This window comes from Mastigoproctus giganteus, chromosome 1, assembly GCF_048544385.1.
Source record: "Mastigoproctus giganteus isolate SK-2022 chromosome 1, ASM4854438v1, whole genome shotgun sequence".
Taxonomy (NCBI): domain Eukaryota; kingdom Metazoa; phylum Arthropoda; class Arachnida; order Uropygi; family Thelyphonidae; genus Mastigoproctus; species Mastigoproctus giganteus.
The window spans coordinates 215,291,097-215,307,950 of record NC_143575.1 but is presented as its reverse complement, the minus strand read 5'-3'; the positions used below and the strand labels follow the sequence as shown (position 1 = coordinate 215,307,950).

General features: G+C 37.3%; 1 protein-coding gene across 1 annotated transcript in view; it reads right to left on the bottom strand.

Annotated features, from left to right (window-relative positions):
* skd (mediator complex subunit skuld) overlaps nucleotides 1–16,854 on the bottom strand; it is a 505,637-nt gene that overhangs the window by 163,642 nt on the left and 325,141 nt on the right. Inside the window, exon 17 of the mRNA XM_090376037.1 lies at nucleotides 4,660–4,757. Within this exon, the coding sequence (XP_090232163.1) occupies nucleotides 4,660–4,757 (98 nt within the window). The remainder of the gene's footprint in view (nucleotides 1–4,659; nucleotides 4,758–16,854) is intronic.

Sequence of the window (16,854 nt, the reverse complement as noted above, 5' to 3'; positions counted from 1 at the left end):
CACTCATACCATTAGAAGGTTGTGTTACCTCAAATTAATATCCCTCTATTAACATTAGACCAACTTCCCTTGCAATACTTCATTTTTACCCAGATTGCAATGGATAATTTCAAGATGACAATGCAAGTATCCACTATACAAAAATTGTATCTGAATGGTTTGAGGAAAACTCCCAAGATTTCTAATATCTACCCTAGCTTCCCAATTCTCCTGATCTGAATCCAGCTGAGAAGCACAGGGATATGCTGAAAATGGCAATTCAGCTTGGCAGTTCTCTACCAACCACAATACCATACCTGACAAATATCCCAATGGAAAAATGGTTAAATCTGAAGTTAGACTCCCTCAGAAACCTAGTGGAATTCATGTCATGATATGTATGGATGTAATACGGGCAAAAGGTGGCCCCACTAGATACTGAATAAAGGCTTTTAATTTTTTGATAAGTGAGTGTAGTTCTTAATGAAAAATGTTTTTAGCATTAACATTAGTGAATTAACATAACTAAAAGCATAATACATCAAAGCAAAAACTAATCAACAACTACAAACTGTCTATGTTTCCAGCTGTTGCAAAAGTTACAACTAGAATAAAGTTTTTAAAATTATGATTAGAATTTGATGACTCTAAGAGTCTGTGTATAGTGCCAGTTAAAGGAACTATCCTGTACTGTAAGTTTTTTCAAGTAATGATAAAAGGAAACTTAATTCTGGCTATTAAAAATATGAAAAAACATCACTAATTTTGAGAATAAATAGAATTAGAGAAGACTTAAAAGTTACCGCTGCAACTACTGTTTGGTTGCTATCACTGTGAAATCTGAATGATACACTTTTTACACACAGTTTGAAATGGATAAAGTGGAAATTTCAAAGGAGGAGGTAGCCAATTTTATTTATACTTGAAACATGTTGGAGTTTAATGAGAACTGCTCCCAATGAGAAACTATTGAGATTTCTTAACTGCTACAAAAAAAAAAAAAAAAAAGGATGACATTCTGAGACTGGCTTTCTCTTTCTCTCTCTCTCTCTCTCTCTTTTTCAAACAATGCTTGCTAGCAATTTTTGGCCTTGTGCAGAAAAATACATGTATTTCAGTATTGTAAAAAAAGATAATTGTTCTTTATTAATACTCTTAAGATATTTGAAAGACTGTGATAGGCTATGGCTCATTTCATAAGTTAGCAATTTGTAGAATGTTATTTTGACTCATGTTACATAGGTCGGGTCCTTAGTTGTACATATGCTTGAAAATTAAATGCCAGGAAGGTACAGTGGATCACAAAAACAGGCATATCCAGATACTTTCTTGGAAGGTAGTGTATGTTATCTGTATAATTTCTATAATTTGAAGCCTTTTACCTCTAAATTTATATAAAAGATTTACAGTGATAACTCTATGATAAGATGTTCTACACGAACATTTTGAAATCAAGGTTAAGTAAACACAGGAATACACTTACTTAGAAAGAAAGTTGCTATACCTTGAATGATATGTTTAATGCATTATGGTCAGAAAATTATTTTGGTCACTTAACTATTATACTGCACATGCCAAATTCATCACCAAGTGACAGTTTATTTAGTTAATTGTACTTGATGTGTATTGTCTTATGTATTAACACATCTATGCTTACTTAAACAGTTACTGAAGTGGCTACTGCAGTCACCATTTCTTTACTGTACCAAAAGCCAATATATCTTGAATTGAGTTAAGCACAAAGGACTATTAATTAAATTAACAGTTCATAAGCCTGAAAAATGTAAATGTTGAAAGTCATCACAGAATGGTAAATGCACACTTGATATAGATGTAAGAAAAGAAAGGAAAAAACTGATTTGAATAAATAATACAAAGGTTTTTGAGATAACAGAAGATGAGAAAAAGTAGTATGTTCTGGAACTTAAGAACAAGTCTGAGCTTCTGAAGACTAATCAGGACCAAGATATTGACGGAATACAAAACAACAATTTTCTGAAAGTGATAAAGCCCGAGAAACCTATAAGTAAAAAGAAATCCAAAGAAGAAAAAATTAGTAAAGAAACACTTGTCATGATGAACTGAAGATGACAAATGAAGAGCAAGATAAACACTGACGAGGACAAAATTTAGTTTACTGAGTTATGCAAACCTATTAGAAAGAGACACAGAGAGGACATACGAAGATTTAACTCAATAAAAGTAGAACAAGTATTATGAGAAAACAAAGGACTTAAAAAATCAGCAGTCATGAGCAGCAATACAGAAAGACAAATGATACCAACTCTGGCAAGATGTCACAAAACACATTAGGAAAGGCGTGATGCCTAAGGAGTGGAATAATGAAATCATAATTTTGGTGCATAAGAAAGGAGACAAATCAAAAATTGGAAATTATAGACCAATTAGCTTGTTGTCCCACATATAAAAGTTGTTCCCAAGGGTCATTACTAACACATTAGAAAGAATACTTGACAAAAATCAACTGAAAGAGCAAGCTGGCTTTAGGACAGGATTCTCAACTATGGATCACCTTCATGTAATATCGCAGCTAATGGAAAAAGCAAATAAATATAAAATACCATTATGTGTGGCATTTGAAAATTATGAAAGGGCATTTGACTCCATACAGCAATGTTTCTGGCACTGGAAAGACAAGGCATAGACACCCCATATATTATGATTTTGATAGTATGAATCAGAGCTGTAATACTCAATATGTTCTACGTTGATAATAATATTAGTAAATTAATAAGAGGAGTTTACCTCAATATAGTACGTGGAACACTTCCGTATGATACCCTCCAGAAATTAAAACGGAAAAAACGAAAAAATCGACAACTGTCGATTTTTTCGTTTGTCGATTTTTTCGTTTTTTCCATTTTAATTTCTGGAGGGTATCATACGGAAGTGTTCCACGTACTATATTGAGGTAAACTCCTCTTATTAATTTACTAATATTATGATTTTGAAGAAAATATATGAGAACGCTACCTCCTTTATTAGACTAGACAAAGACAGTAGTAAATATAAAATTGAGAAAGGAGTTCAACAAGGAGACACAATCTCCGAAGTTGTTTATTGCTGCTCTTGAGGAAGCTTTCAGAAGATTAGACTGGTCACAGAAATGAGTCAACATGAATGGAGAGTACCTAAACCATTTATGATTTGCAGATGAAATTGTGGTCATAAGCCACGATCCCAAAGAATTAGAGGAAAATCTTTATCAGTTATGCAGAGTTAATAAGGATTTTGGACTAAAGATGAATATGGCTAAAACAAAAGTAATGATGAACAAGTATGCCACAGAAAGGGATATAATCGTTGAAGGAGATGAAATTGAAAAGGTTGATTCATATACTTATCTTGGATAAGTCATTAGGTGTAACAATGATAAATGGCTGGAAGGCAAGAGAAGAATAAATTTCAGATGGATGGCATTCAGGAAATATAGTCACATACTGAGGAGAAATATCCCAATTTGTCTGAAACATAAAATAATGAACCAATGTATACTCCCCACTATGACTTATGGAAGTCAAACTTGGGCACTCACCAAAAGAATGGAAGAGAAGCTGAAACCTACACAGCAAAGAATGGCATGAATTATATTAGGAATCAGATTGTTAGATAAGAAGAGAAACACATGGATTAGGTAGCAAACAGAAATAAAGGACATTCTTATCAAAACAAAAGAACTGAAATGGTCTTAGGCAGGACACATAGCTCAAAGACATGATGACAGATGAACTAAGAAAATAACATATCAAAATGGTACCCAAGAGGAGCTAAAAGAAAACCCTAGAAGGCAACAACAGAGATGGACAAATGAAATTCACAAGTTCATGGGTAGTAAATGGATAACCGTTGCACAAAACAGGAGGAACTGGAAAGTTGCTGGAGAAGCCTTCATCCTGCATTGGATTGAAAATGGCTGATGATGATGAAGAAGCCAGGGAGATTATTTATTATAACTGGGGTCCCTAACTCAATAATTCGTATATATAAATACAAAGCTGACAACAGTGCATCAACTGTTACAACACAGCTATATCCTTAATAAATTTACAAATAAATATCACTGGCACAATAAGATAATATTGTTGTTGTTATTTGGTTTTTAGGAGCATTAGCAACTAAGGCCATATTGCTCCGGTGCGGTGGTCATTCCCTGACCTTTCCGCATCTTCCGTATTTGGTGGTGACGGGCTCGAACCCCGGTCTAATCAAGAAGCGTGTGCTACGCACTGCTGCTCCTTCCCACCTGGCTACGGAGGCGCAGATAATATTGTTCTCCTCTCCGATGCGTGATCATCCCATTAACCATCTGATAATACCTAAAACTAGCCCTGCATTTCTTTTATTGGTAGAATTAAAAATATTTATTAATCATTACTCAATTAGTCATGTAATTTCTTACTGTAATAATTTACAGTAAGAAATCAATAAAAGATTGTTGCAATTCCCTATGATTTCCTGCAATGTATGTAGGGAAAAAATTCACTAAAGGTAACAACAGGTCAAATTTCACATTATAAACAAACTGAATCAGTAAACCAGTATCTTATAAATATGTATTTTGTATGTAATTTTAAAAATCAAATTAATATCAATTAGTCAAAATTTAACTGCTATCATTTTAAGAATTAAGCAACTTGACCCAGTATTTCAAACACTTACCCAGTATTTCAAAGCATAAGGTGACAGAGCTAACCAGTCTTTATCATATCCAACCAGCAAAGAAGGAATAGGCTGTGGTTCACATTGATCTTCAGTGCCTAAATATAAAACATTCAAACCATGTTCATCAAAACTTTTTACAAATTTCATAACTGCAGTTCAATAATTTTGCATCTAAATGGTTATATTTAATAATACATGAACAGATTAAAAGAAACAAATTATTAAAATTAATTAGTGTAATTAAATACAGTAAACCCTTAATTTTATGAAGCTTGATTTAACAGACAAAAAAATTTTTGCTGGTACCAGTGTGTATCTTTATTGTAATCATGAGATAGAGGAAAACCAGGAATTCAATATCATATCATTAAGTGCTTATCTGTACCTTGTTTATCATAACCTCACTTATAGGAATGTTACCATGGCCCCACTGAAAACTAGTGAAAAGAGAAAGTGTGTGCATCTCAAAAAATGTAAAGAGAAAGAAAAGGTGTGTGCATCTCAGAAATTAAAGCTATTGGACATTCTGGTGAGTTTGTTTTCCTGCATCTGTGAGGAATGTGGTATAAAAAGAAAGACAATGTAAAAAGCAAGGCTAAGCTTAAGGGGTCTGAAGTTTCACCAGTATCGCAACTTCAGCTTTTTGGTTTCTCCAAGCACCACAATATGATCGTGGCAAATTATTTTCTGCTACATATTATGTATCAATCAATAAAGTCAAGGTCAGTGAAAGCTTGTCTTTTCAATGCTTAACTTTATTTTAGCATTTCTAATACATACATATACAGAGTGACTGATTAAATTTTCAATTATGTGGAGTATAAATGGTCTTGGAAAAACCATTAGATTTAATGGACATTTGGCAATAAAAGGCATCCCTTCCCCATTAGTCCAAAAATCATAGGTTTACTGTAATAAATCTCAATAAATACAATATGTTATCATCAATAGCCATTATGGGTAGGCACAAACCTATCCAAGAAGATGCAATTTAGGAAATCAAGTAAATTAAAATTGTCCTGTAAACAGGTGGTAAGAGGCTTAAAAAGAGCACAAATTAAAAGAAATATCATATAATCTGATTTGCCTGGAAAATAATTAAACTACTTTTTGCCTCGAAAAATCATGCTTAATCACATATTCACTATAAAAGTCATCCCCCTTTCGGTCATCTTTTGAATCTCAGCACTGTGATTCTATAAAGTAGAATCACTGTCAACTTTATAATACAATAATTTCTGCTCTTTCTTTTAAAAGTTTTATATTTATAAATATCAGAGCAACTAAGAGGAATTACCTCACTGTTGACTGTAGAATGCTTTGATGCAAACAATCTCCAAAATTCAAATGAATATTAACTTAAATGAATTATCCACATCCAAAGAAAAATTAATGATCCAATACACCTGGAATAAAAAGTCAAGGAGCTCCAACCTGAACCCTCCCCCCCAAAAAAGTTTTAAAATTTTTATTACACTGCTAGTAAATTGTAAAGAAAGCATGACTCTCTCTTTGGTATACAGTTCCTCATATGCAGAAAGTCATGAAACCAAAATCTATAGGCATATTCCACACCCGAAGAAAAATTAATGATCCAATGCACCTGGAATCAAAGGTAATCATCGTCATCATCATCAGCCATTTTCAATCCACTGCAGGATGAAGGCCTCTCCACCAACTTTCCAGTTCCTTCTGTTTTGTGCAATGGCCATCCATTTACTACCCACAAAATCATGAATTTCATCTATCCATCTCTACCGTTGTCTTCCAGGTTTTCTTCTAGCTCCTCTTGGGTACCATTCTGTTATTTTTGTAGTCCATCTGTCATCATGTCTTCGAGCTATGTGTCCTGCCCAAGACCATTTTAGTTCTTTAGTTTTGATAAGAATGTCCTTTATTTGAGTTTGCTGCCTAATCCATGTGTTTCTCTTCTAATCTAACAGTCTGATTCCCAATATAATTCATTCCATTCTTCGCTGTGTAGTTCTCAGCTTCTCTTCCATTCTTCGCTGTGTAGTTCTCAGCTTCTCTTCCATTCTTTTGGTGAATGCCTAAGTTTCACTTCCATAAGTCATGGTGGGGAGTATACATTGGTTCATTATTTTACGTTTCAGACAAACTGGGATATTGCTCTTCAGTATGTGACTATATTTCCTGAATGCTATCCATCCAAAATTTATTCTTCTCTTTACTTCCAGCCATTTATCATTATTACAGCTAATAACTTGTCCCAGATAAGTATATGACTCCACCTTTTCAATTACTGCTCCTTCAATCATTATGTCCCTTTCTGTGGCATACTTGTTCATCATTACTTCTGTTTTAGCCATATTCATCTTTAGTCCAAAATCCTTACTAACTGTACATAACTGATTAAAATTTTCCTCTAATTCTTTGGGATTGTGGCTTATGACCACAATGTCATCTGCAGATCGTAAATGGTTTAGGTACTCTACATACATACTGGCAATCGTTAGATGCTTTGTGAACTGACACATGAATTTTTGGCAAAGGTAAAGAAAGCCAACACAAGAACCACGGAAACTTCAGGAAACCTTTAGGGGTCAAACATGTTTCCCAGTACAGTAGCTTCTCCCTGCATTCTCTGTAAACAGATGGTGCGTGTTATTGGTAGTGGCAGTAGAAGTCGATAACGATGTACTGGAATTCATGAGTGCAATGCCTTCGCGGCTGAAATTTACTTAAGGGTACACCCTCCAGACTGCCTCAGTCATAGGATGCTTGTTCCCCTTCCCACTGTTTTAACCCAATACGTAAACACCTTCTACTGCAACTATGGACAACATGCAGTCTATAGAAGTCGTTTTCATATCAGGTTAAAACAGCGGGAAGGGGGACAAGCACCCTAAGACTGAGGTAGTCTGGAGGGTGTACCCATAAGTAAATTTCAGCCCACTCATGAATTCCAATAATCTGCTTTTAATAATAAGAAAAAACTAATCAATATATCGTTATCGGCTTCTATTGACACTACCAATAACACGCACCATCTGCTTACCGAGAATGTAGGGAGATGCTGCGGTACTGGGAAACCCTTTTGACCGCTAAACGTTTCCTGTGGTTCTCGTGTTGGCCTTCTTTACCTTAGCCAAATTTTTTTATTAATTTTTTCAAATCTATATAGGTGGTGCACCTTGTATATGTATGCTTAAATACTGGTATTTGGACTTCAATTGAGGAGCTAATTTGCTTCAGAGGTGGAGTGTTTTTTGGTGGGGTTAATCCTTTGACTTCAGTTGAATTGGATATTGTGAGTTTGTTATTTGTTTGTTATTTGATTTTTAGGAGCATTAGCAACTAAGGCCATATTGCTCCGGGATATGCGGTGGTCATTTCCTGACCTTTCCGCATCCTTCGTATTTGGTGGTGACGGGCTCGAACCCGGATATTGTGAGTGATGTGTGTTGTCATATGATTAAGAGTTGCTGGAGTTCAGGTCAGTAATGAAGTTGATCATTGGCGGCATTTTAGATTATATGTCACCACTGAAGGATGATGAATTCCAGGTTTTGGAAGGCACACTCCGAATACTATGAATACCTTTGTTGGCTTCTGATTTTCTTATATGAAAGGTATGCAAGTACACAATATTTGCCTGTTCTCTTGTTTTTTTTTAACTTGATGGAAATGTTGAATGATCCTGTGAATGATGGGTACTGAGGTTATTGCTTTTTTATTTTTTTATTTTTTTTATTTCAAGTCTACCATATGCTTTTTCTTGTAAAGTATATACTATTAAAGCAAACTGGTTTAATAATGAAGTGCTGTCTTTTGTGTGATGTCACAGTAATTTCTTCAATAGGCAGCTTAACTGAGGATTATTTACATTCATCAAAATAGCCCACATTTTTGATTGTACTGCTTAGAATTGCATGCTATTTTAGCAACATCTTAACAACTGATTAGCTGATTGCTTTGTTTTTTTTTTTTTTTTTTTTGAGCATCATCCTGGTTTACTCTCTATCACATAAAAAACCTGCTATTTATGCTGTATTGTGCCATACACTAGTTTAGTTGCCAAAGGGGAATCCCACTTTAAAAGATTCTCATTTATATTTTGATTTTAACTTATTTTATCTGCCCTTATTTTATTCTATGTATTTTTATCTCAATATTTTTGTCATTCTTGACTTATTTTTAATTGATTTTTACTTACTTTTGAATACTCATTTTAATAAAGTTTAGTCAGTTGTGTCAAGTAATTTTATTATAGATGCAATTCCCTGACACACAAGTCTGTTTTAGGTGCATTAATACACACGCACATGCTCATGCACCAATTGTCTATACCATCTGCCTATCCACCTGCTGAACAACTCAACTCCCATTGGAAAGATTTTCATGAAATTTTATATTTGAGTCTTTTAAAAATACAGTTAACTCCCACTATTCGCGGGGGTTACGTTCCTGAGAAATGCAATACCGAATACCGAAAACGTGAATACTGAGTTATGGCTCCCATAGTAATAAAGGGGTTCTGTTCCAAATTATGGAATATATAAGAAAAACTAGTCTAAAATTTTGTCTATGTATGTATTATATGTACCTTCATAATATGACTATGTACATAGACAGTACATAGTGAAATGCAAGCATATGGCATCGAAATGAAAATAAGAAACAATTTAATATTAAATGTAATATTTATTAGAAATTTCAAACAAATCTTTCAAACTAGCGCCTTTGCTAGCTAAAAAACTTATCCCGCCAGTGCTATCACCAGTTTCGCTTCAAGGTTGTTTTTCATATGCTATCGATATTAGCATTAGTAGAGGCATTTGATGCAGAAAGCAAGCTTATGCAGCATCAGCCAAAAAAAAAAAAAAAAAACCACTTCCACTTCACCCCTCTGTTCGTTCAAAATACCTGTCCAACTGAGCCTTAAACTTATTTAGGCTATCAACTTCTATGACAAGGGATGGAAGTCTGTTCCACCAACCAACCACTCGCTGACTAAAGGCAAATTTCCGCATGTCTATCCTACAGTCTTTCCTCAATTTGAATTTATGCCTTCTCAGGTGATTATTCTGAGCGAGAGGAAGAATCCCATCAGCATTGAGCATGCTCAAACCATTCAATGCTTTATACACCTCTATCAGATCACCTCGCTGGTGCCTAGTCTCCAGACACTGTAATTTGCAAAACTTAAGCCTTTCTTCGTAAGAGCACCCCTTTGTTCCATTCACTAATCTTGTTGCTCTTCTCTGTACTCGTTCCAGCAGCTCTACATCCTTATTGAAATGAGGCCTCCAGACCTGTATACAGTACTCTAGGTGTGGCCTGACCATTGCCTTATACAAGAGAATAATCACCTCCTTATCCCTGCTAAAAAAAATTCCTATATATCATTGACAATACACAATGAGCTACTCTTGCAGCCCGTCTGCACTGCTCAGAGAACTTCATATCTGCCTGCACAACCACCCCCAGGTCCCTTTCATTCTCTACCACTGTCAGTGTAGTGCCACAGAGTTGATACATTGCTCTGGGGTTGCTGTTTCCCATGTGTAGTACTTTACATTTGTCAATGTTAAACTTCATTTGCCACCTCTCAGCCCATCTGCTCAACCTTTCCAGATCCTGTTGCAGCAGCATAGTGTCAGTAGTGTCCTTGACAACCCTGCCTACCTTTGTATCGCCTGCAAACTTCGACATTAAGCTTGATATACCATCATCAATATCATTTATGAATACAGAAAACAATAATGGACCCAGCCCTGAGGGACTCCACTAATAACATTAGTCCACGATGAGCAGTGTCCATTGATTACCACTCTCTGTCTTCTCCCCCTCAGCCACCCCTTTATCCACAGCAGCAATTTGCTTCCAATGTCACACTGCTCCAATTTGTGCAGCAGTCTTCCATGTGCAACAGTATCAAAAGCCTTTCTAAGATCCAAGTATATAACATCAAAGTTATTCTCTGCATCCAGTTCCTTTGTGACTGCATCATAGTATCCAATCAAATTGGTCAGGCAAGACTTCCCCTTAACAAAACCATTCTGTGTCCAAGCTATAACTGAAGTCTTGTCTAAATGATCCTGCAGTGCTTCTTTAACTAGTGCCTCCATTAATTTTCCTGGAACAGAAGTTAAACTCACAGGTCTATAATTGCTTGTGTCAGCCTTTGATCCTCCTTTGTGAATTGGGGTCACATTTGCACATCTCCAATCTGCAGGTACCTCCCCTGAGTCCAAGGAAGCTCTCATAATTATGGCTAAGGGTTCGCTTACTTCCTCTGCTGCCTCCTTTAATATAACTGGATAGATCCCATCCACCCCGGGTGCCTTCTTGTGTTTATCTTCAACAGTTTCTCCTCCACTTTACTCTCAGTTATTACAAGATTCTCTAGCTTACTGCTAGAGTTGAATACAGCCCTGGCTTTCCCTTCGCTAAAAAACTCCTCATGTGTGAATGTCGATGCAAAATATTCATTTAGTTTGTTAGCTACCTGAGCAGGATCATCAACAGTTGACCCATCAATATTAAGTGGACCAATCTGATTCATCCCCTTCCTTCTAGAGTTTACATAAGTAAAGAACTCTTTGCTGTTTTTCTTTGCATCCCTTGCCAAAGATTTCTCGTACTCTGCCTTCGGCTGCCTAACCTCCTTTGTAACTTGGTTACAGATAAACTTATATCTATCATAGGCTTCTGTGTCATGTGTTAATTTGTATGTATCCCATGCATAGCCTAGTGGTCAGGCACGCAGGTGCATAAGTACACGTGCCTTGAGTGACCGGGGTTCAAGCCCGTGACTACTGAATACGGTGCTGTTTCTTGTATCCTGTCTATCTTGTGAACTCTTCTGACCGTTTGGTTGTCCCGGAATATAAACAGAAAAATTTATTTATTTTATGTTTCTTCTCTGCCATATGCCTCATCAGTTCATCTGACATCCATTTAGGCCTAAACCTTGAACAATATTTCTTAGTTGGTATGTAAAGCCTAGTAGCTTCCAAGATAAGTTCTTTGAATGCTTCCCATTTTGAATTTGCTGTTGGTAACATCATCAGTTGGTCCCACTATATAGAATTTAAATACTGTCTCAGTCCATCACAGTCGCCTTTACGAAAGCAATAACCCTTCCCTTTACCCCTAATGGTAGTTACCTCTTTGAGTAAATCCCACTTCAGCACAATGTGATCACTGCCACCTAGTGGTTCATTTATCTGCAGATTCTTAATGCATGAAGAATCACTGCTGATAATCAAATCAAGAATATTCCTCCCTCTAGTTGCCTCCCGAACATGCTGATGTAGAAAACAATCATCCAATAAATCCACAAAAGCCCTGCTAGTGTGTGAGTGACCAACCCACAAATTCCAGTCAGTATCTGGGAAATTAAAATCCCCCATTATAAGACTCTCTGATTTACTGGCCCACTCTATTTCCCTGTACAGTTTCTTATTATACTCATCAGAGTCATTAGGCCTATAGCACACTCCTACTCTCAATTTTGATCTCCCAATGCTTATGTCACACCAAACTGACTCGACACTGCACTGTCCAGCGATGTCCACTGGCTTCACATCCTTGGATTTTATGTATTTCTTAACTAATAGCATAACCCCTCCTCCCTTCCTATCCAGTCTATCCTTTCTGTAGACGTTGTACTCCCCAAATTCCAGTTCTGCATTCCTTATATCTGTGTGACACCAAGTCTCTGATATCCCAACAATATCTGCCTTTGATGTTTTGAGCAATACCTCAAATTCATCAAATTTATTTACTAAACTCCTAGCATTGGTGTACACGCAAGTATACATGCACCTATTTCTATTCTTTTGCTACCCTAACACAACCCATGTGTTTACTAGTACTGCAGTGACTCCCAGCAGTCTCTGAAATATCATGCATCTTGTTTTTCAGGCTTCTGCTCATTCTAATAGAAGCAGTGCAAGAATCTCTTTCACCTCTGCCAGTGGCTACTGTTAATCTATTCGTCTTTGTATCCCCCAAGCTAGCAGTTTTCCGACTCACCTAACACTGCCTCGATAGCATCAGCAAATATTCTTGCACCCTTTCTACTTAAGTGTATCCCATCCCTGTAGAAGCAATCTCTCCTGTTAACAAGTACAGTCCAGGCTGAAAAAAATTCTACCCCTTGAGCCTTGCACAATCTTTCCAGGGCCGAATTGATCGACAAGGCTCTCATCATATACTCCCTCCTATCGTGTCTGGGCAGAATTGCAGACACTTTCAAATTCAACCCTATTTCACGGCTTTTTTTCAACAGTGACCTGTACTTGTTAAGCAATTCTGCCGGTCTTCTACTCTTGATATCATTAGTGCCAACGTGTACAACTATATCACCTTTTGTGCCCTTTAAAATGATATCTGCTCTACGTCATCAACCTTTGCCCCTGGCAGACATACTGTGGTCCTGTTCCACCTATCCTTTTTACAAAGCATGTTCCCCGTTTCCCTGACAATAGAGTCACCAACAACTACTAGTTCCTTCTGGACCAGCGCATTCTGCCTTGGGGGTTGCTGCTGTGTTTCACGGGCGCCTCCGTAGCCAGGTGGGAAGGAGCAGCAGTGCGTAGCACACACTTCTTGATTAGACCGGGGTTCGAGCCCGTCACTACCAAATACGGAAGATGCGGAAAGGTCAGGGAATGACCACCACATATCCCCGAGCAATATGGCTTTAGTTGCTAATGCTCCTAAAAAAAAATCAAAAAAAATCAGCTGTGTTTCACAATGACCAAGTGCAAGCTCTGGCGTTGATGTGGGCAGCTGAGAGCTTGATGGGCCCCTCAATTTAGTTCCTTCGAGGGCATCCACCCTGTCCTTCAAGCTCTCATATAGGCCAATAAGAACGCTGAGTTGTTGCCTGATTTCGATACACTCCTTGCATCGCGCGCACACACAAAGACATCCCCCATGGCAATATCATGTCCCGTACCTGAATGCTCCACAAACATCATGCAAGCTGTGCATTTTAGAAGGCTGTGATTCAGAAGGCAACTGGCCCCCTCAGTTCTCCTCTGAGCCACAGCACTTCCATTAGCTTGAGCCTTTTGTTTTGCTGCTCTGGTCTGAGTCATGATTACTTTTAATTTAAATAAAATTTCAATTTCAGTTTATAACCCTAACTTATCTCCCAACACAGTTATAATGGTATATATATTTTTTAGTGTCAAGTATTAACTATCTCCGAGTTCCCTTTATATAACTTCCGTATCAGTTATGTATTAATTAATTATGTTACGTTTGTAATCTAAGTCGGTATATGTATTTAGTTAAAGTGCAATTTAAATGCCAACGAAGTTCAACAAGTTTAATAGATTTTACCGATCGCTGAAACTATTATAACCTATACGATGCGACGGCGGAGAGTGAGAGCGAAAGATGAACAAAATTCAACTTTGCTGCTGCATGAGCTGCACACATATACAAGAATTTGCATTCCAACACTGTCATAATTTATATGTGTGCGTTCGAATTCGCGCTCAACGTTTGTCGGAAATTACATCGTTTTCACAAATGAAAAAATTTTCCAGGCTTTAAGGTTTTCAAAGACCGACTGACAATGATGGTCGGCGGGAATGCAGCTGGTGACTGCAAGTTAAAACCTCTCTTAATTTATTGCTCAGAAAACCCAAGAGTTTTAAAAAATATATCTAAAATTAACTTACCAGTGATGTGGAAGTCAAATCATAAAGCTTGGGTGACAGCTTCCGTTTTTCAGGACTGGTTTGGTCACCACTTCATACCCGAAGTTGAACGTTATTGCAAGTCTAAACAGATTCCATTTAAATTGATCCTTCTTATTAATGCACCCGGTCACCCTCCTGCCACCCTAATTAATTTCGACCGACATGTGAAAGTTGTGTTTTTGTTCGATGGACCAGGGAGTCATCAAAACATTCAATGCCTACTACATGAGGCGTTCGTTTGCACGTCTGAATGAAGCTATGAGACAATATAGTGAGATATCTGTTAAAGACTTTTGGAAACAATTCAATGTTTTAGATGCCGTAAGAATCATTGAAGAATCTTGGGATGAAATTCACAAAAAAACACTGAATGGTGTCTGGAAGAAACTTTGTCCATTTTTTTTCAAAAATGAGACGAAAACAATGCCAGAAACTGATAATGTCGCTCATATGATAGAAGAATTTGTTAATCTTGCCAGGCAATTAGATTTGGAAGTCAATGGTGATGATGTCAACGAGCTGTTGGATTCACATAGTGAGGAGCTGACAGTGATTGTTGTTGTTGTATTTGAGGTTTTTGGCACAAGGGCCTCTTGGGCCATATTGCGCCTGTTCACGGTTTGGGTATCACTGATATCACGTTATGATTAGATGCTGTTATATAAGTTTATGCGTTTTAAATACTTAAACAGATCCTCGAAATTTGCTTCCTTACCAAGAATATCTGATAAGGTTAAGGGTTCCTGCAAGTTGGAGAGGGAGCTGAAGCTGGAATTTCGGACAGATGAAAGGTGGGGACATTCAATGAGAATATGTTTTATTGTTAGGTGCGACTGGCAAAAAAAAGCACTGAGGAGGAGTCTCTCCCAAAAGCAAATGCAGATGAGTTGGATGTGAATGACCGATGCGAAGCCTTGCCAGGATTACTTCTTGTCGCCTGTTTCTTCTAAAACTACATGTGCACAGTTGAGGCTCTTTTTTTTATCTGGAACAGTTTATTATTGGTTTGAGATTGCCAGAGGTGAGACCATTGTTTCTAACATGTTTTTTTAATAATGGATTTGTAGTCTGTGTATGGAACTTTCAGTTGACTGTAAGATCCAGAGTCGGGATGTTTTGCAGCCTCATCCGCACGATCATTACCTTGGATGCTGACATGACCAGGAATCCAGCAGAAGATAACCTTGTAGTTGGCTGTTTGATGGTAAAATAATTTAGACTGGATCTCTTTAAGAACGGGATGAGAGGGAGGAAAGGTAGATTGAAAGGCACTGATTGCACTTAAAGAGTCTGTATATATCAGAGATTGTTTAATATGATATTTGTTAATGTTATCTAGAGCCAGTTTTATTGCAAATAATTCTGCAGTATAGATACTGCATTCAGTGGGAAGAGAGGCAGCTGTTAAGAAAGTGGCGGAAACTGCTGCTGCACCGACAGCCATATCTGTTTTGGAGCCGTCCGTATAGATATGAACTTTCTCTGAGTTTTCCAAAGAATGCAGTTTATGTAGCTGTTGAAAGTTGGTATTTGCCAGGGAGGATTTTCCCCATCTTGAAAATAAATTGTCACAGAGAGGTATGAATTCAGTCCAGGGAGGTTCAGGAGTAGCAAGGTCTTGGAATATATTCTTAAAGTTAATTTTCCAACTGATCATGAGTTCTTGCAGTCGAATCCCTGCAGGGCGGTTTTCGTTAGGTTTATTGTGATATAGCAGGGTGTGTTGAGGATCAAACAGATACTGCCAGCTGGGGTGGGCTGGAGTACTTCCAATCTTTGCTGCATAATTTAACAATAACATTTTTCTCCTGAGATGCAGAGGGGATTCGTTTGCCTCAATATACAGGCTGTGAACCAGAGATGTTCTGAAGGCTCCAACAGCTATTCTAAGGGCACTATGCTGGATGGTGTTCAGACGTAATAGAGAACTTTTCCTAGCAGAGTCGTAGACAGGTGCTCCATAATCCAAGCACGATCTTATTAAAACTCTATAAAGATGTAGGAGAGAGCTTCTGTCAGCACCCCAGGACATAGCGGAGACAGCTCTTAGGATATTCAGTTTTTTAAGACAAGTATTCCGGAGGTACACCATATGGGAAGCAAAATTAAGTTTATTATCTAGATTTAACCCCAACAGACGGAAATTGTTAGTGACTGGAATCAGGCTGTTGTTTAAAAATATTTCTGGATCTGGATGTAATTTCCGTTTTTTACAGAAATGAATAGCAGTAGACTTCTTTTCTGCTAGGGAATAACCATTCCGCAGTGCCCATGATTCTATTCTAGCTATAGCAATTTGAAGTTGCCTTTCGATGGTGTTCATAGTCCGGGATTGAGTAGAGATAATGAGGTCATCGGCAAACATGTACGATTGTACTGTATTTGGTACATCCCTTGTCATGTTGGTGATTCTTATTGCAAATAATGTTGGACTCAGAATGGAACCCTGTGGTACACCTTCCTCTTGTTCAAATGTTTTAGATAAATTATTCATGTATCTGACCTG